Source organism: Echinops telfairi, unplaced genomic scaffold (genome assembly GCF_000313985.2).
Source record: "Echinops telfairi isolate 266 unplaced genomic scaffold, ASM31398v2 ScPeMD7_6273;HRSCAF=7185, whole genome shotgun sequence".
Taxonomy (NCBI): Eukaryota; Metazoa; Chordata; class Mammalia; order Afrosoricida; family Tenrecidae; genus Echinops; species Echinops telfairi.
In genome coordinates, this window is record NW_022110173.1 from 5,102,479 (window position 1) to 5,123,365 (window position 20,887).

General features: G+C 39.3%; 1 protein-coding gene across 1 annotated transcript in view; it reads right to left on the reverse strand.

The window, feature by feature from the left end:
- LOC101653576 (prostaglandin-E(2) 9-reductase-like) overlaps positions 1 to 20,887 on the reverse strand; it is a 48,529-nt gene that overhangs the window by 10,888 nt on the left and 16,754 nt on the right. The window contains exons 2-7 of the mRNA XM_004710276.2: positions 15,978 to 16,145; positions 14,663 to 14,779; positions 13,892 to 13,969; positions 8,612 to 8,734; positions 5,374 to 5,483; positions 4,268 to 4,433 (exon numbers count right to left, since the gene is read on the reverse strand). Coding sequence (XP_004710333.1) covers positions 4,268 to 4,433; positions 5,374 to 5,483; positions 8,612 to 8,734; positions 13,892 to 13,969; positions 14,663 to 14,779; positions 15,978 to 16,145 — 762 coding nt within the window. The remainder of the gene's footprint in view (positions 1 to 4,267; positions 4,434 to 5,373; positions 5,484 to 8,611; positions 8,735 to 13,891; positions 13,970 to 14,662; positions 14,780 to 15,977; positions 16,146 to 20,887) is intronic.

The following is a 20,887-nucleotide window of genomic DNA, read 5'->3' on the forward strand; positions in this document are numbered from 1 at the left end:
CCAGACGCTATACTTTTTGATAGCCGGGCACCATCAGCTTTCTTCACCACATTTGCTTATGCACCCATTTGTCTTCAGTGATCCGTTCGACACCCTGTGATCACACAGGTTGATATTCCAGTTTGTCTTTAGGATGTTCCAGTTCACCTTTTATCTTTAGGAAAAACAAGTTGATTTTGGGGTCTACCATGATTGATCTCAATTAGGCAATATTAAGCTGCTGAATGTGCTTGAGGTACTGGATTTGAGTAGTACACTCTTGCATCTCTTGCCCCTTGACTGCTAGTCTCCTTACAAGAATGCTTTCCCAGTGCCCCTTTCGGAGCTTATTGTTATGTCCCTGCTGTGTCAATCCATCCCAGCAAGGGTCTTCCTCTTTTCGCGACCTTCTACTTTATCAAACCCCATGTCATTTTCCAGGGTTTGGTCTTTCTTGATAACATGTCCAAAGTTTGCAAGACAAACTTTTGCTATCCTGGCTTCTAAGGAGCATTCTGGTTGTACTTCTTCCAGGACAGATGTGCTTCTTCTTCTGGCAGTCCATGGGTACTTTCGATGTTTCTCAGCAACACCGTAATTCAAATGCATTGCTTTATCTTTGGTCTTCCTTATTCGTTGTCCAACTGTCCTATGCATATTAGACAATTGAGAATACATGGCTTGGATCAGGCACACCTTCGTCTTCAAAGTGGCATCAATACTTTTGCAGCAGATTTGCTCCATGTAATTTGGCACTTGGTTTCTTGAGTACTGCTTCCATGAGCATAGATTGTGGATCCAAGCAAGATCCACATAACAATGTACTGAATAACTTCAGTCTTTTCTCCATTTATCACGATTGGTCTAGTTGTGAGGTTTTTGTGTTGCTCTATATTGATTTGTAATCCCGACTGAAGACTGTAGTCCTTGATCTGCATCAGCAAGGCGGTTGTGTCATCTGTGTATCACAGGTTGTTACTATGGCTTTCAACATTCTTGATGCCACTTCCTTCCTCATATAGTTCAGCTTCTCTGATTATTTTCTCAGCGTATAGATTGAATAAGTATGGTGAGAGGTTACAACGCTGATGCACCTTTGCTGATTTTAAACCATACACTATACCCTTGTTTTGTTCAAATAATTTGCTTTGGGTTCATGTACAAGAACACATTGAAATGTTCTGGAATTTCGATTCTTCTCAATGCTATCCATAGTTTGAGGTGATCTGTACAGCCAAATGCCTTTGCATTGTAAATACAGCACAAGCAGTTTTTTTCTGGTAGTCTCTGCTTTCGGCCAAGATCTATCTGACATCAGCAATGATATCCCTTATTCCATATGCTCTTCTGAATCTGTCTATTGAATTCCTGTTGAGATTTTGTTCATGCTGCACTAAAGGCATTAGTGGTAGAAAAACAGAAACAAAAACAAACAACTGAAAAAAACACTCCAGAAAACAAAAACCAAGCTCGCTGCTATGGAGCCAGTTCCCACTCATAGCTACCCTGTAGGCCACAGTAGAACTGCTCCTGTGGGTTTCTGGGACTGTAACTCTATAACGGAGTAGAACGCCTTAACTTTCTCCCTCAGAGTAGCTGGTGGTTTCAAACTGCTGGCCTCGCATTTAGTAGCCAACACTACACTGCCAGAGCTCCTACAGTGAAAAAGAAGTTTATGGAATTAATGAAATGCCAATTGAAATGTTTTACCAAGTTTATGAAACATTGGAAGTACTCATTTGTCTATGCCAAGAAGTTTGAAGGCAGTAAACTGACCAGTTGCCTGGAAGACATCTATATTTGTGCCCATTCCAAAGAAAAGTGATCTAAAACAATGCAGGAATTATAGAAAATTAATTTCACATGCAAATAAATTTTTCTAAGGACCATTAACAATGGTTGCAGTAATATATCAACTGAGAGCTGCCAGGAACTCAATGACATATCCAAGATCTAAATGTAAAACTGAAAACTATGGAGATCATCAAAGAAAACATGGGGACAAACTCAGGGGCCCTAATATATGGCATAAACTATCAAATGTAACTGAAAATGTATAAACAACAGAGGACAAACTCGACAACTGGAACTTTTTAAAGTAAACACATGTGCACATCAAAAGACTTCTCCAAGAGAGTAAAATGAAAACCAAAAATATTTGGCAATGACCTGTTGGACAAGTGATTAATCTCTACAATAGGTAAAAACCTTCAACATCTTGGCAACAAGAGGATAACTAATCCAATTTTAAAATCGGTAAAGGAATGCTGTGTTTCTAATCGGACACGTTTGACTAGTTTTGTGACTCAAGCCATGTGCTCTAGACAACTGGGACTTTAGATTCAGCCCTTTCGAACTACTGACCTTGCAGTTAGTAGTCCAACATAACCACTACCCTGCCAGAGCACCTACAGTGAAGGGCAAGGTTTAAGGAATTAATGAAATGCCAATTGAAATGTTTCACCAAGTTTATGAAACATTGGAAGCACTCATTTATCTATGCTAAGAAATTTGGAAGCAGTAACTGATTCCACTCTTTATCAGAAAGATTTGAGGTAGATGGAACTCCAGTAAGTGAACTGGACTTTCCTCAGACTCACCGGTAGCAGACTTAAGGAATGGCACACTCCCTTGGACTACGGCTGAAAGGCCCTAGTGTGGGAAGAAGGAGACGACTGATCTCCTAAGGCTATGAAATCGGTGGTTATTGGACTTTGGTTCCGATTCTTGCTTTGAGGGTGCCATTGAATAGTGGCCAGGACTACCACCTATGTACTATTTTGATGTTCTCCTTGCTTTTTTGTGACACGTATTCGTCTGGTAGGCACAGTTCTGCCTTTGTGAATGAGTGTTTTTGAAAGTTTTGCCCATCAGAAATCCCCATTATTTGTGTTAATAATATCCAGTCACTTAAGTGCTTATTTCTGGACAAGTAAACAACTCATATATTGTGATCTAATAAGTATGTGTGTGTGTATATATATATATATATTTTTTTTTTCCTTTTCTCAACAGTGTTTTAAATTCTACATCATTAGATAAATTAATGATATTACGAATATAATTACCGTATGCCTCAGGGGGATGATTTTTAATGTTCTCTATCATAAAATGATAATGATATCCCTAAAGTTAACCAAACACACACACACACACACACACATATATATGGGATTTTGGCTCATACTGAATTCTAGCCCTAATCTAAGAACAATTTGTTGTTGTTTTTTAAAAATCCTTTTATTGGGGGCTCATACAACTGAACGATTTGTTCTTATACATGACCCTGCTCAATATGTACCATCATGAAGAGATCACTGAAAATATGGATACTATAGCAATGTTTGGTGAAGAAACCAGATGATGTCTGGCCATCAGAAAGAATAGCATTTAGGATCTTATATGCTTGTCTTTAAACAAGCAGCCTTGTAACGGAGGCTTCAGCTAAGTCCACATGGAAGAAGGACACCAGCCTGCATGATCCAAGGATTGTAAATAATAAAATCTAAACCAGAAGGAGGGAATGGTGTCAGAGCTTAAATTCTGAACACCCAATTTGCAAAGGCTATGAATGACAGTGGAAGCCCAACATATATTTGCAGGGTCCATGCATGGATTAAGTCTCAGGTGAGTCTCCTCTGATCATAGGCCAGTGATGTGAATAGCCTTGAGATCAGACAGAAGACACTGTATAGTTATGTCAGATGTCAACTCTACTCAAACTGACTGCCATCAAGTCGATGTTGACTCATGCCAACTCATAGTGGCCCTATAGGATGGGGTAGAACTGCCTTGTGAGTTTCTGAGACTCTAACTGTTTATGGGTATAGAAAGCCCTATCTTTCTCCCATGGCAGATGTAGTTAGGTTAAAATGTAACACCAGATTATCTGATCTCCCTTTTGATCCATTTTAAGATAGTTTCAGTTTTTAATATTTTCTGCTTTCTTTTCCATTGAGATTTTCTCTGTGTAGTTTTGTCATTATTGTTGGGTCTTTTTGTTTGTTTGCTACCTGTTTGTGTTTTATATCAAGAGACTGGAACTCTCATTAATTGGGAAACCTTACTCCACCCACCTTACAGCCCTGATACTCCCCTTTAGAATTCTTTTTGTTCCCCAAAGTAGAAGTGCAAAAGGAGAAAACCCGAGTGAATTCACATAAGGCATACGTGCATGGGAAATGTCAGGGAGATCCACATGACCCTCAGATGTCCTGAGCCTTACAAAGAAGAACATTTCTGAAGGTAATGTCTTAGCCCCTCTGATGCCCACAGTCCTGCTCATTACCTGTATGTTCTCTTTGATCTCCCTTTCAGTGAAACTCATGGCCAGCACCACAACCCCACGCTGGATCTGGTAGCGAAGGGCAATCAGGGCTGGGCTTTGATTATATTTTTTTGCCAGGGCACCAAGAACTGGATCATTCAAGAGAACAGGGGAGCTCTGGTCCACCCTAGAAGGAAATGAAGAAATTAATACTCGAGCTGAGTTTTCAATTTGCTAGGAGGTATCTACAACAGACTAAGGTGGTCCCTTCTATATCAGTGGTTTTCCATTTGTATCCCTGGACCAAGATCATCTTCATCACCTGGGAGCATGTTAGAAATGCAAATTCTAGGCTATCAATGAAATTATTGAATCAGAGAGGATCGAGGTCCAGAATTCTGTGTTTTGAATAGCCCTATGGGTGATCTTGATGCTCTCTAAGTTTGAGAACAGTGCTTCTAGGCCCTTGGATTTCTTCGACTTCCCAGTGGCTGGTTTTCTTCTGTGGCCACGGCCCCCAGGGAAGTGACATAGAAATGAGAACAGAAAGGGGCATTCTGGGTTAATTTTTATTTTAAAATTTCTAAGGTATTGGTGAAATTTGGATAGGCCATAAATGAGAATTATTCATTCTCCTTTTTAATTATTGTGTGTAATATTTGTACAGAAGTTTACAAAAAGTATACAAAACAGTAATTTCTTCCTTTTCTTGTAGATGTGGGAGTTAACTTATTACTCTCCTGATTTTAGACATAGAAGCTCATGGAGAATGTTAGTGAGATTTTAAAATAAAAATTATCCAAAGTGCTCCCTTTTCTCTTACCATTTCTATTATTAAGGAGTACCAATTATTTATAAATGTCAAAACCATGACTTGAGCTTATGTCTTTTGCCTCAGTATTTGACTTAATGTATAGATTTAAATGCAGCCACTTATCATTGACTATCTCTAACCAGACTTATGATTATAAGCATTGGGTTAGATAATGAGATTATACAGAAATATTTATGTAGTTTCCCCCCATTTATTCTTCCATTTGAGAGTTTGTGCCATGAACTATGGTATGGTATAAGTAAAATGTTTCTTTAATAATGATACTTTAGGTAAATTCTGTTATCCTCCTTACCACCGTTTGTCTCGCTGGGTTCCTAGGGCACCATAGGCAATCAGAACAATATCCTTAGACTTGCAGAAATCCAGTAGTTTGCTTTGGTTGAGGTAAGGGTGACATTCCACCTGCAGAAAGATGTCAGATTATATGAGAATGTGGTCTTACAATGCCAGGGAAAGGATAACAGTCACAGAAGTGGAACAAAGTGTTCAAGTTGAATTAGAAACACCAACATGACCTATAGGGAAAGCAAGTGCAAGAAGGGCTTCAGGGGCAGGGGTGGTGGGTACTGTGGTGGTGGTGGAGTAAAAGAGAGACAATGTCAAGGAGTCCAGGAAGAAAAGGAATGTTTGGAAACTGATTGTGGTAAAAATTGTACAATTCTGCTTGATGTGATTGAACTATGGAATGATATGTGTACTAACTCTCAATTCAATAAATTAGATAAATAAATAAAATGACCAAAAAAAGCACCAACTTGAACAAATGATTGGAAAAACGTTTACTTTTTTTATTGGTCCACTGAAAAAGTTTTAAAAAAAGATGTTCTAGAGGAGAAATATGTCTGTTGAATAGTTCTTGGTTACAAAATACCATTAGCTGTCACAAGGAGAGAAAGGGAGTTCTGGATCTGGGGTAGGAATAAAACTCTATATCCTGTACATCAAATCATGAATATACATACAGGTGCACATGCAAAGAATGAAGAATAAGGTTGGTGAGTAGATTTGGGTAGATTTGACCATCAAAGGAATAATGACTAGTGATTTAATGATTAAGTTGTATGATATGAGAATTATATACCAATACAACTATTTAAAAAAGAATAATTACAAATAATTTCTAACATTTTGAATAAATAAAAGTGACTGAATCAATATGGATGAGAGACAGAGAAAGGGAAATAATTACCCATTGAAGGTAATTATTGTAGCAACTGCTTTTCCTCAATATTAATGCTTGAAGGGGAAGAGTCAAATATTTAACCTGTGATAAGAAATACTTGTATTTTATCCTGAGTTAATAGTGATTATTTTCATTGTACAAAAAGTCAGGTAAGGACAATATAAAGAATGAGGTAAAAAATGAGACAAATAATTATTTATGAAGCCCATAAAAATAAGTGATTTTGGTAAAAATAATCAGTAAACCATTAGGTGTAAATTTGTTGGGGAACATGATTTTCTTTGACGCAAAGGATCAACCAGCATATAATTTGCTAATTAAAGAAAAACATATGATTACAAAGAGAAGATGTAGCTATCCAAGGGTTGAAATTTCTTATCATGCTCAGTGGAACAATCTGTCAATATATGCATCTTCCTGGGGTGCAATTTGCAGGACACAGCAATCTTTTGAAATTTTCTTGCCCCAAATATTTAACCTGGATCTAAGAGTGTCTTCAACTCTAACTTTTAGTTTATAGATGCTGAGGCAAAACGAACATGTTGACATATCATAAGGCAATAACCTGATAAATCCAGAATATTTTATAATAACCTATTTGGCTATTGCAGACTACAAGAGAGCTGAATTATTGTTGAAGATTTAGAGCTTGAGAAAAAACCAGAAAGTAATATGTGAGCCACAAAGGGATCCTGGTTAAAACAAAAGAAGTAGAAAAGATTTGGGGGGGAGGGGGGAAAATTGGGAAATTTGAATATGGACTAGATATTAGATAATATCAAAATATCATGTTTTCTTTGATACAATAATGTACATAACAGAATATCTTCATTCTTATGAGATGATTGCTGATGTTTGTTATGGATTGAATTGTTTCTCCCCAACACATATGCTGAAATTGTAAAACCTGTACTTCTAATCCTATTTTGAAATAGGATTATTTCCTTTTGTTTTGCTAATGAGGCTGTCTCTGTGTAGGGTAGATCCTAAGCCTAGTCTTTTGAAATATAAAAGGAGCAGAATAAATACAGATACAGTGAACCCTCGTTTATCGCTGTTAATCGGTTCTAGACCCTACCGTGATAAATGAAATTCCGCGAAGTAGGATTCCTTATTTGTAAATCAAATATTTTCGTAGTTAGAGCATAGAGGACATGAAAAAACACCCTTTAGTCACCATTACACTGGTATTACCCAATTTATTAAACGAAAAAGGGAAAATACAGTAAAACATTTTGGACGTTACAATTATCATTTATTATTTATTATATTATTTATGGCATCAAGCGTGTACAGTATGAGCCAATCAGTGGCAGTAATGACAGAGCATGCGCTGTTACGCAAAAACCGCGATAGAGTGAAGCCGCGGAAGTCGAAGCGCGAAGTGGCGAGGGTTCACTGTACACAAAGACAGACGAAGACCGATAAGAGAGATAGATAGGTTTATAAGACGAGGAATACCAAGGATTCTAGTAGCTACCAGAAATGGGAATAGACAAGGAAAGACCTTGCCCTAAAATCTGAATATGAATGTCCAGCCTTCTGAACTAAGAGAAAATAAATTTCTGTTATTTAAAGACACTTACTTGTGATATTGTATCTTAGCAACACTAGGTAACCAAGATGGGCATGTAGACAGCATGAAATGGATTTGTGAGTGTCATGTGTATAACACAACTTTGAAAGTGTTCAGCAAAACAGATATGTTTAAGCAACTAATTTAATAGTTGAAATCCAGGAGAACAGACTAAGATTTAGTCACTTGTTAGATCTGCCCCTTTTAATGCTAAATGTTCTGTAGAGTTGATTTTCTTCTCTTTTATCACAATTAACTGTAACTTCATCTTGGAGAGCTTTAATAATTTGTGGTTACTGTGAACCACAATTGTTCCCATGGGTGTGCTCCCTGGATCAAAACCAATTGCAAAACCCACCGCCACGAGTCCTCTGCGACTCATGGTGACTCTCTGGGACAGAGCAGAAGTACTCCTGAGGGTCTCCAAGGCTGTCTGTGTTCCAGGTGCAGGCCGACTCCTCTTTCTGCTGTGGGACAGCGAGTGGGTTTCAACCACTGACTTGCGATTAGCAGCCCAAAGCTAACCCACTGCTTGGTCACGTACCTCTGGAAGTCGACATAACCAGATGAAGAGCTCAAGCATCCCCAAACCACACAAACGCTTAACACGTGTCTGGTTCTACCAGTGCCCTGTAGACAGAGGTCTGGCTTTCTAGAACCCTCTGGTTCACAGAGGTAAGGTGAGTAGGAAGGGCGGATGGCTGGCATAAGGAGAGAAGAAAAGAGAGTGAAAAGCAGAAAGCAGGAGCCCTGCTGGGCGGACAGGCTCACCTGATTGCAAACAGGTTTGTACTTGAGCCCTGGTTTGTTCAGGATCATCTCCAGCTGCTTGTGGTTAAAGTTGGATACACCAATGGACTTGGCCAGTCCGTCATCCTTACACTTTTCCAGGACCTGAGGAGGAAGGGATTATGAGAAATAATCTGTCTGATTTGCTCCTTGAATAAGAATCAATGAGAGAACTGCCAAGAAATGACTATGAAACAGATTGATGTTGATTGTCATGAAGAGCAAAAGTAATGTAGAAAAAAAAGAAAAGAAAGAGAGTGACAAGAATAGATTTAGTATTTCATGTTTAAGAAAATAAGAGACAGTTTGGCCATTGAGGGAAAGAGTGACCTGTACTCACAGCCCTCAATTGTCCCAAAGCTCCTCCCCCTGTCAAGGCCACAAAACACCCAAGGTCAACATCCTGAGTTGCTAACTCTGAAGGTGCATATTTCTTTGACCTGTTAGCGGGCTAGGCCATAGTTGATTACTTTTGCCTGTGACATTTCTCCAGAGTCTCCTTTTACTTTCCAATCTGCTTCCCTTATGGGAGCTTCATCCTCTCCTTGACCTCTTAATATCGAAAGGCTCCATGAGTCAGTCCTTAGACCGCTTCACTTTTCTATCTATCTCACTCTGCAGTGATCTATTAATATGCATGATTTTAAATATCAGCTATATCCCTAAATCTCCCAGTGATATATATCTTCTAGGTCTACCCAATTTCACTGCCATGAAGTTAATTTCAATTTATAGAAGACAGGGTAGAAGTGTCCTGGTGGGTTTCTGAGGCTGTAAAATTTTTTTAGGTTTCTTTTTTTAAATCATTTTATTGGGGGCTCATACAACTCTTATCACAATCCATCCATCCATCCATTGTATGTCAAGCACATTTGTACATTTGTTACCCTCATCATTCTTAAAACATTTGCTTTCTAGTTGAGCCCTTGGTATCGGGTCCTCATTTTTTCCCCTCCCTTCCAGCTCCCCTCTCCCTCATGTACCCTTGATAATTTATAAATTGTTTTGTCATATCTTACACTGTCTGATGTCTCCCTTCACCCACTTTTCTGTTGTCATCCCCCAGGGAGGAGGTTATTTGTAGATTCTTATAATCAGCTCCCCCTTTCTACCCTACCTTCCCTCCACCGTCCGGCATAAATTTTTATGGGAGCAGAAAGCTTTATCTTCCTCTTGAGGAGTGGCTGGTGGTTTTGAACTGCTGAACTTGAGGTTAGCAGACAAAGGCATAACTTATGTCACTAGGACTCCTTACACTTACCCTTACACCTAAATATTCAGACTCCCACATACAAGAACTTCTCATCATCTTATTTAGATCTAAGATTAAGCATCTCAAACGACATGTTCACAGTTTAGCTCCTGGTCTCCCTCACCACCTGTTCGTCCTGCAATCTTTGTCTTGGTGAGCATCACCAACCACAGTGCTTTGTTCAAACGAAGGACCTCTGGGCAAGTTGGTGTTTCTATTTGTTTTATATCCTACATCCGAATACATGAAAATATTGTCATCCTTAATTTGACAACTACTCTAGAATTAACTACTTATCACCTTCACATCTTCTATCCCACAATACCATCACCTCTAAACTTGGTAGTGTCATGAAACTCTATCTGATCCCTCTGGTTTTACTCTTAGGCTTCCCAGTCAGTTATCCACATAGCATTTGAACCATATTTTAATTGTTAAATACTTAATTGTGGCTAGTGATTACCTATTGGACAATGTGGATATGCACTAGCATCACAGAAATGCACAATTTGCCTGTCACCTCTCTGCCCAGATACGTTTCCATTAGAAACTCTTCTTTACAGATTCGACTCAAAGAGTTAGATATCAGTAAAGTCTTTCCTCAGAAATTGGTATTACATAAATAGCCTCACTCACTCACTTCCACCACAGCATTTCCTATCCCCTTTGCCATTTGTTGTTGCAAGGTGCCACCAGTCAGTCTTGACCCAGAGCAACCTTATGCACAACAGAAGGTAACACTGCCGGGTCCCGCTCCGCCCTCACACTTATTCCTATGCTGAGCCCATTGTTGCAGTCATGGTGTCAGTCCAGCTCCTTGAGGGCTTCTTGTTTTTCATTGCCTCTCTTCTTTGCCAAACTTGATGTTCTCCTTCAGGGACTGGTCTCTCCTGACAACATGTCCAGGCTATGTAAGACAAAATCTTGTCATCCTTGCCTCTAAAGATCACCCTGGTCATCCTTCTTCCAAGACAGATTTGTTTGTCCTTTCAGCAAACAAAGTATTTTGTTTGCTAAAGTACAAAGTATAATACTTTCAATATTCTTCTCCAGCACCACAATTCAAATATATCAATTTTTTATGGGTCTTCTTTATTCAATGTCCAACTTTCACATGTATGTGGGGCAATGGAGAATACCATAGCACAGGTCAGGCAGAGCTTAGTCCTCAAAGTAGCATCCTTGTTTTTCAAGATTCTAAAGAAGTATTGTGCGGAAGCTTTACCTGATGCAACACATCTTTGATCTCTAGATTGCTGCTTCCAAGAGCATAGATTGTGGATCCAAGCAAGAGGAAATCCTTGACAACTTCAATCTTTTCTCCACTTATCATAATGTTACCTATTGGTCCAGTTGTGAAGATTTTGATCCTCTTTACTTTGAGTTGTAATCTATGCTGAAGGTTGCGTTCTTTGATCTTCATTAGTAAACGTGTCATCTACATATCACAGGCTGTTAATAAGCCTTCCTCTAATCCTGATGACACATTCTTCTTCATATCATCCAACTTCTCTGAATATTTGCTCAGCATACAGATTGAAGAAGTATAGTGAGAGGATGCAACCCAGAGGAAAAGCTTTCCTGATTATAAGCCATGTAATAGTCCCTTGTTCCGTTCGCATCTCTGCCTCTTGATCCATGTACAAATTCTGCATTAGCACAGTGAACTGTTCTGGAATTGCCATTCTCTTCAAGGTTATCCATCATTTTTCTTTTATGATCCTCACAGTCCAATGCCTTGACATTGTCAATAAAACTCAAGTGAACATCTTTCTGTTATTCTCTGCTTCAAGTTAAGATAAATCTGACACCAGCAATGATATCCTTTGTTCTGTCCTCTTCTGAATCCAGCTGGGACCTCTGGCAGCTCCCGGCCAATGTACTGCTCCAACTGTTGTTGGATTGTCTTCAGCAAATTTACTTGCCTGTGATATCAATGATATGGTTCTGTTATATGAGCATTCTGTTGTGTCACCTTTCTTTGGAATGGGTACAAATATGGATTTCTTCCTGTTAGTTGGCTAAGTGACTCTCTTCCAAATTTCCTGCCATTGACAAGTGAATGCTTCCAGTAGGAGCCTCGTTTTTGGCTAATGCTTTTAGTGTTGCTTGAACTTCTTCCTTCAGCACCATTGGTTCTTGCTCATATGCTACCTTCTGAAATGGTGGAATGTAGACCAGTTCTTTTTGGTACAGTGACTCTATATTCTTTCCATCTTCTTTTGGTGCTTCTTGCATCATTCAACATTTTGCCCATAGAACCTTTCAAGATTGCAACAAGAGCCTTGAATTTTTTCTTGAGTTCTTTCAGTTTCAGAGATGCCAAGCATGTTCTTCCTTTTTTTGTTTTTCTACTTCTAGGTCACTGCACATTTCATTATAATATTTGACTTTGTCTGCTTGAGTTGCCCTTTCAAATTTTTGTTCAGCTCTTTCACTTCCTCCTTTCTTCCATTTGCATTTACTATTCTACAGAGTCTAAAAGCAAATTTCAGAGTCCCTTCTGATACCCACTGACATTTTCTTACTTTCCTGTTTTTTTAAATACCTTTTGCTTTCTTCATGAGTGATGGCCTTTATGTCCTCCCACAGCTCATCAGGTCTTTTGTCATTAGTGTTCAATGGGTCTAATTTGTTTTTGAGATGTGTTTGAAATTCAGGCGGGATGCACTCAAGGTCATATTTGGGTCTCTTGGGCTTGTTTTGATTTTGTTCAATGAGAGTAGAAAACAGTCTTTCTCCCTCGGAGAGTTGGTGGTTTCGAACTGCCACCAGGGCTCCTACATATAATGTTCATAGAATATAGCAATGCTGTAAGAATGTCTTCAGCTGGACTCCAGAAAGCAGCAGGTGGTGAAATGGTCAACACATAGTACACATTATATAGCATACCGAATTATAGATCTGGCTGGTAGCCAGAGCAATGAGGAAGCCTAAGGGGGGAATCTCTCTCATTTCTGCTATTACAAATGAAGAGATTTATTTCCCAGACACAGAGCAAAGGGCACTAGAGGAAGAGAAAGGTCATGGTAGTCACTGAACTAAAATGCCATATTCTCCTTGGTTTCATTTACTAGTGCAATTGTGTTTCACAGATGATTTAGCTACCTAGTTTATGGTAATAGACATCCCAGATATGATAGTTACTAAACAAAAGCATTTTCAGCAAATTTTATTTCAGGGCTCCAAAACTGTGAAAAAGTCCTTTAAAGTTGCACAATACTTTTCTGTCAATTCCAGGGGCAGCTTAGGCTAGAGTTAGTATTGTATTTGATGTTCCAAATATCTCTATTGTTTCTGAAATCTGGCACGAGCCATGTGATCACTAGTCTTGAGAGTACGTGCTAACTAAAAGTGATTGTATCAGTTTAACTAAATGTGCCATCCAATATCCCGTAGCCTTCAAGACCATGTGCAAAATGTCATCAGCTCACAATTTGAAGAGTCCCTTTACTGGCTTACACTGTCAATAACCTTGAGATTGTGCTAACTTCTTTTGAGGAGTGTGATCACATTCTGTGTTACCATACAAATGCCACTTAAAGAATAAGTAGAATTATAGAGCTCCAAGAGATTAGTTTTACAGTTCTTGGTTTAAGGATAGGATCCCTAGTGGCATAGTGTGTTTTCTGTTGGGTTGCCAACCACAAGGTCAGCAGGTCATACCAAGGCTCAAGTAGAAAGAAAATGTTTTGAAAATGATGATGGCAACAGATATACAAATGTGCTTTGACACAATGGATGGATGTATGGATTGTGATAAGAGCTGTATGAGCCCCCAATAAAATGATTAAAAAAAGATTTAAAGCTTTGGAGAACCACAAGGACAGGTTTACTTTGTGCAATAGGGTTGCTATGAGTCAGAATTGACTGAAGGTGCTGAGATTGTTTGGATTTTAAAGATGATAAATGTGAAGTCAAGGGCTATCTATTGACTTTCTCACAGATGAAAGATGTGAATTAGGTTCCCTCTCTACTGGCTGCTTCATCTTTACTGTCTAAGCACTCACCTCCCATGTGGCACAGAAATCCACTGTGTCAAATATGACTTTTCCATGCTCATCTTCTGGTATCATCTCCTCCCCAGGCTGGAATAGAAGCAGTCATTAGAGCGATGGCACTATAATACTACTGTCTCCACAGTGAGCCATGCTGTCAGGAGCAGCTAGGGCTAGGACACTACACCTTCATCCCTAAGGAAGGTGGAGCCAACCTCCAGACGCTTGTACTTGCAAAGTGTTTTCTGTATCAAGTTGTAAGGAATATATATTTAATAACCAGGTTTCCTATAACTCTATCCTATAACAGAATAAAAATAAATGAGTGGTATGGGTCTACTTCCATATACTGAAGACAGCAGTATACATTTGAATAATTGTCACTTTCCTCAATATAAATTGGGACTCATATTTTGGTTATGTTAACGTTTATCTGTCCACTATCTCTTGCTTTAATTTTTGTTGTTGTTGTCAAATGCTTTTTTTTCACTGGGAAGACAATAAGTCACATACTGTTAATTTCTAGCTATAACGGATTGCGAAGTAAATGCAGACTGATATATAACTGCAAAATCAGAGTTCATTATCCCTCTAAACACAGGATAGTCCAATACTAGGGACTGGAACCAAACAAGATCAATCTCGAATCACTAGTTATTATTTTGGAATCTGCCCCAGAAAAATAGGCCATGTGTTCTGTCAACAAAACTTAAACCAGTCATGCAAGATGATGTTCATACTGACAGTAAAAGTGAACTAGGTTTAATTGTGAAAACTGCTGACCTTCAGAGCTGTTGGGTAATGAATGAGGTAGAGATCAACATAGTCCAGCTGCAGTTTTTTCAGTGAAATTTCCAAGGCTGACTGAGCCAACTCTGGTCTAAGGAAAGTAACCCAAAGCTGCAAAAATTAAAAATGAAAGTTGTGTTTGATTCACATTTAGGCAATTTAATGAACAGACATAGGGATTGTGACTGATTCAGCAAATTCAAAGGTGAACTTAGTTTACCATCATTGTTAGTACGAAGGTAAAGTTGGGTCATTAATGAGGACAGAATGAGTATAAACCTGGAATGTAATCAGTAGGAATAGAACTCATTTTTATGCCTTATTCAGAATCTTAGTCCTTTACTGAGATACTTAAAATATGTGGGCTTCGTTTTGAAATGATCACTATAACTACAACAGACAGAATAAAAATAAATGAGTGGTATGGGTCTACTTCCAGGTACTGAAGACAGCAGTTGAACACTGAAATATAACTGCTGGGAGAATCCCATTACAGGTCATGGGCACTGAGATGAACTTCATCCATTTTTTCTTAGCTCTTGAAAAGCTATCAGCTTGTTTTTTCCAATATTTATATTTTTCTACTAGCTGAACATTAGATGACCACGGTGGTAAAAACTCCCTTTCTTCTTGCATTTTCCTTTTATCTGATGTACTTATAAAGTGCTATTGCTAGCTTGAATGTATTATTATTACATTTGTGAACAATAGAAGGACATTTCTCAAGAGATAAAAATTGCTATCAAGTAAAAATTATGCCCATCATATGAATGAGATTTATTAGACTATAAAAGGTAACGTCACAAACATTGTCTAAAATCCTATGAAGAATTAGTATCCTTTTCATGTAGATAACTGAAGGAAATAATGTTTTGAATATGTTACATGTGCTGGGCACAAGTTAAGAACTTTAACTGTATTTTGTATAATATTCAAATACATCTATTTTGTTGTTCTCTACCTTGACAAAATGAGACTTGAGATTCTGAACCTTAAGAAATTTTACCATGCCATAGTGTTAAATATAATCTGGCCATAGAGCTGTATGATTTTAGCATCCCTGCAGAGTGATATTGCTTTAGCTGAGGCTCAGAAAATACAATATTTTCAAGTGACAAAATTTGTGCAGAGGAACAGTTGAAAGTCTCCTGCCTCCTCTTTTGATTTTAATTTTAATATAAAAATATGTGTGAATATAAGTCAGACAAATAAACATAGTTCATCAAATCACTCTAAGAGTTGTATAACTAATTACCATACACCATCACTTCCTAAATATACACACATATACAAATCACACACGCAGTACCTTGGACGTGTAGAATATGTCTTCTCTCTTTACAGTGCCATCAGCAATCTTGCTCCGTATGGCTCGTCCGACTTCCTCTTCACAGTTGTACGCATAAGCTGAATCAATATGACGAAACCCAACGTCAATACCTATTTTGGTTGCCTCTTCAGCTTTTCTCTTAGGCACCTAAGGAAAAACCAGAGTGTTCAAGAACTTACGTATTGAGAGGTAGTTGGTGCCACAAGCATTGACCTTCACCAGCATAAACCATTTCTTCATATCTTGTGTTAGCAATGCATGTAAATTATCCCTCTACAGTATTTTCTTGAGAATTTTCCAGTTTGGGTGATAAAAGTTGCACAAATCAGGATTCTCTTAAATTCTGGGTGTTTTTAAACAGGTTTTGGAAATACTCAAGGCTACTATCAAGTTCAGGTGTGGCTAAGTGACAAACTGTTCTCCTTGCTTGATACCTGTTCACAAAGAGAATGCTTGCAGTTTCTCTCTGTACGGAGTTATGTTGGCTGTTGGTTTTTGTATAGATATAATTAATTACTTTGAGGGATTTTCTTCCATCTTTAAATTGTTGGACCCAATTTTCTCAGGAATATATATCTCATTTGGACAAATGCGCTTTCCATTTGATCATGCAGAGAACCACATGATCTTTTGTTTTATTTAGGTGGTGTTTTTCTAATTGTTTTTCTAATATTGAACCATACTTGCATATTTGATACGAATCCTATTTTGTTAAGATGTATTTTGGGGAGGGATATGTTTCTGGATTCTAATGAATTTTGTTGAGAATTTTTGTATCCATATTTGAACTTATTCAAATTTTCTACTTCACACCATGTTAGTTTAGGTGATAATGCAGATCTAGAAATTTATCCATTTCTTTTAGATTTCCAAATTTGTTTGTGTATGGATCTTCATGATATTTAGTTCATTTATTTATTTTAAAAATTTTATTGGGGCCTCTTACAGCTCTTATCACGATCCATACATATATCCATTGTCTGTATATACATTGTCATCATCCATTTCAAAATATTTTCTTTCTACTTGAGCCCCTGGCATCGGCTCCTCATCACCCCACCCTACGTCCCCTTGATAATTTATAAACTATTATTTTGATTTTTCATGTCTTGCACCAACCGCTGTCTACTTTTATTCACTTTTCTGCTGTCTGTCCCCATGGGAGGGGGTGGCCATATGTCGGTCATTGTGATCGGTTGCCCCTTAATGTCCCCCCACCCACCCCCACACTTATCCTCACTGCTCCCCCTTTCATTTCTTATTTATATGCATCTCTTTCTTCTTTTTCATGGCTAGACTTTCTAGTGGTTTGTTGATTTTAGTAATTCTTAAAAGAAAAGAAGCAAATAAAAACCCCCAATAACTTCTAGCTTTGTTGAGCATAGTATTTTCCTCCCTTCTGCTTTATTTATTTTTCTAAAAATCTTTGCTATTTTTTCTGGTGACTCCTGGCTCATTTTGCTGCTCCTATTCTCATTGTTGGAGATGTTGAGCACAGGTGTTGATATATTCTCCCAGGTCTCTTTTATTGACCTCTCAAGTACACAACAGCCCCTTAGAACCCATCTGAATGTGGGGCTCGATCTTACATTGGGGATTTAATACATATAGTATTCCATAGCTCAATCACATCAAGCAAAATTGTACAATTGCTACCACAATCAATTTCCAAACATTCTTTTTCTACATGAATTCCTTGACATGGTCCCCCAACCAGCACTGTAACCCCACCTCCTGCCCCACTAGAACCCCCTATTCTACTTGCTGTCCCTATAGGTTCATCAATCCTGGGTTTCATGTACCGAAAAATGGAAAAACATATAACACAACTTCAAGAGGGTGCCCTCCAGTGACATAACACCTCTGAGATATACCCCAGTATGACCATACAAAACCCAAACAAAACAATACAAACCAAAAATACAGAAGATTTTAGAAACCAGATCTGGACCAGCCTGTATCATTGGGGGCCGTAGAGGTGTGGGGTGTGGGGTGGGGTCTACTGACAAAGTTTTAACTGTTCAAGGAAGATTTCTATCTTTAATTTCCTATACTCATCTCTTCCAAACCCTGTTTAGTGACCACTTTCCTCCCACCCCTCAATTTTAGATAGGGGGAGTTCTCCAGTGGCTTATTTCCTATGTAGTTCCCACAAAGGTATCTTGGGTCCCACTGTCACCCATCGCCTTCTGCACACCAGATTCTCACAGTTAGGCTCTGATACTGATGCCTCCTTTGACTTCAGATTATAGGGATTCCAATCCTTCAGTGACTGACGATGGTATGCTTCTTCCATGTGGACTTAGTTGACAACTCATTTAGATGGCTGCTTGTTTGGACACAAGCATTTAAGGTTTCAGGCACTATTTTATCTGATAGCTGGCACCATCTAAATTCTTGGCCACACTTTGCTAAAGCACTCTTATCTTCTGTGTTCCCTTCCTGAGGGCGAGTATGGAGCAGGGTCATGATGTAAGAACTATTTGTTCTTAAGTTGGAGCTAGGATTTAGTGTGAGCCTAAAACCCATTTCTAGATCTATGATTTTTCTGTTAATTTGTTATTACTTGGGAGTTCATACATTTGTCATATCATTCCTTAGTTCAATAACATCAGAAAGAATTGTATGACTGCTTACAAAATCAGTCTCCAAACATAATAATTTTCCTTTTTGGACTCCTTGACATTATGGACCTTTTATACCCACCTCCCCTGTAACCCCCACTCCAACCCTTGTTGTATTTGCTGCCCCTATAGGCTCATTGTGCTAGTCTGGGTACATTAGAGAAACAAATCCACAGAAACTCATGTATAAGAGAGAGTTTTATATAAAGGTTAAGTATGCATCAAGAAAACATCCCAACCCAGTGCTGCCCAAGCCCACAAGTCCAACATCAACCCATTAACCCATATCTGACACCAGTCCTCCTCCATCTCAAAAAACAGACGCCAGTTGATGCCAACTGCAGGAGGAAAGCTGAGTCAGTGAACATGTAAGCATCTCAACGCTGGCAGGGGTCTCCACACGGCTGCTCCAGCACCCAGGGCTGCATCGGGGCAGGTCCTTGTGGCTTCTCCTCAGGGATGTCTTGCAGGAAGTGAGCCTTGCCAGCTGAAGCAGGGAACTGGCCAAGGAAGCTTCACCCTGGTCTGACCATCAGAAAGCAAGAGACCCGAGAACTCGAAAGGTGAGGCTTACCGAGCCATTTATCCCTCTGCCTTTCAATTAACCCCACCTGTGTTTATTGGCCAGGTTGGCACAATAAACTAACTACCTCATTCATCAAACCTGGGTTTCATGAATGAAAACCAATAGCACAACTTCAAGAAGGTGACTCCCACTGGCATGGCACCTCTGAGATACACCCTAATATAAACAAGCACAAACAGAATGTTTGTGGAATAACACGTGTTAATATAGCATGTAGGGTGCTGATGTGCCAAGACCTTGTTAGTCCTCCAACTAGCAGGACACCACTCTTGGTACAGCTGTCATCTGCTTCCTCAACCCCATACATTTTCTGACTTAACTCCTCAGGTTACAAATGTGTCTGAGGGAGAGTCCAGCTCACCCAGTGGGGCGGTACTTCACAGTGAAGCCTCTGAAGCATGCACTGCACCCCAAAGATCCCGGATTCAGTGTCAGGGTGTTCCATGACACCCAGCTTGTGTCCCTGGGATATTCCCAGATGCCCTAGTTCAATGTTGCCAACCCAATGCACGCCACCAGACACTCCCCACCTAGAGACCCTCAAAGCATCCTCAGTAACTCTTCCCTCACCTGGACATCGGTTCTTCCTCTCCTCCCCCCAACAGACATGCACCTATAGTCCCCCAAGTGTGACCACACTCTTCTCCTGTGCTGCCCCTCCCACCAGTAAGACTCATCCCTCTGACAGGGCCACCTCCCTTTCTGGGGGACCTCACCACAGATCCACATGGCAGCCACTCAGCAGACAGCACCCCCCTCCCACACACATCTTTTGATCCCAGCTAACTTGAGGCGCCCTCCAGCCAATGACCTACACAATACTTACCTAGAGCGGATGGTGTATGGTTCGTTGGCAGCAGTCAGGCTCTTCACCAGGATGTCTGGCCCCTCAGCCAGAAGACTGAATGCCCTACAAGCCTGAGCTTGTGCCTGTTCTGTTGTTTATTCCTCCCGCAGTAGACTCATACAGTATTTGTCCTTTCTTGTTCAACTCACTTCACTCAGCATAATGTCATCCAGCTCCCTCACGTCTTGAGGTGTTTCACGTTTTCATCGCTGTTTTTAGGGATTCATAGTATTCCATTGTGTGTATATTCCAGCGCTTTTTTATCCACTCTTTTACTGATGGGAATTTAGGCTGTTTCCAGCTTTTTTGCTATTGTGAACTGTGCTGCAATAAACATGGGGGAGCAAACGTCTACTCATGGTTTCTTTCTTATTTCTTTTGGGTCGATGCCCAGTAATGGTATTGCTGGATCATATGGTATTTCAATTGCCATCTATTTTAGGTATCGCCATATTTCCTTCCATGGTGGCTGTACATATTTACAAGTCCACCAGCAGTGGTGGACACTACAAGTCTCACCACACCCTCTCCAACATTTGTTGTTCTTGTTTATTCTCTTCCTTTTTAAAAATTGGGCTATTGTTATGGCCATTAGGTTGTCGATCATATTAGGTTTGACTTTAATTTCCAGGATGGCTAGGGACTGGGAGCATTTCCTCTGGTATTGATTAGCCATTTGGGAGTCACCCTTTGTGGATCATCCGCTCAGGTGCTTTCCCCACCTTCTCAGAAGGTTATTCATTTCTTTCTTGTAGGCTTGTAAAAGACTCTAGATTTTAGTAATTGGTCCTTTGTCCATGATGTCATTACTAAATATCTTTTCCCAGTCTGT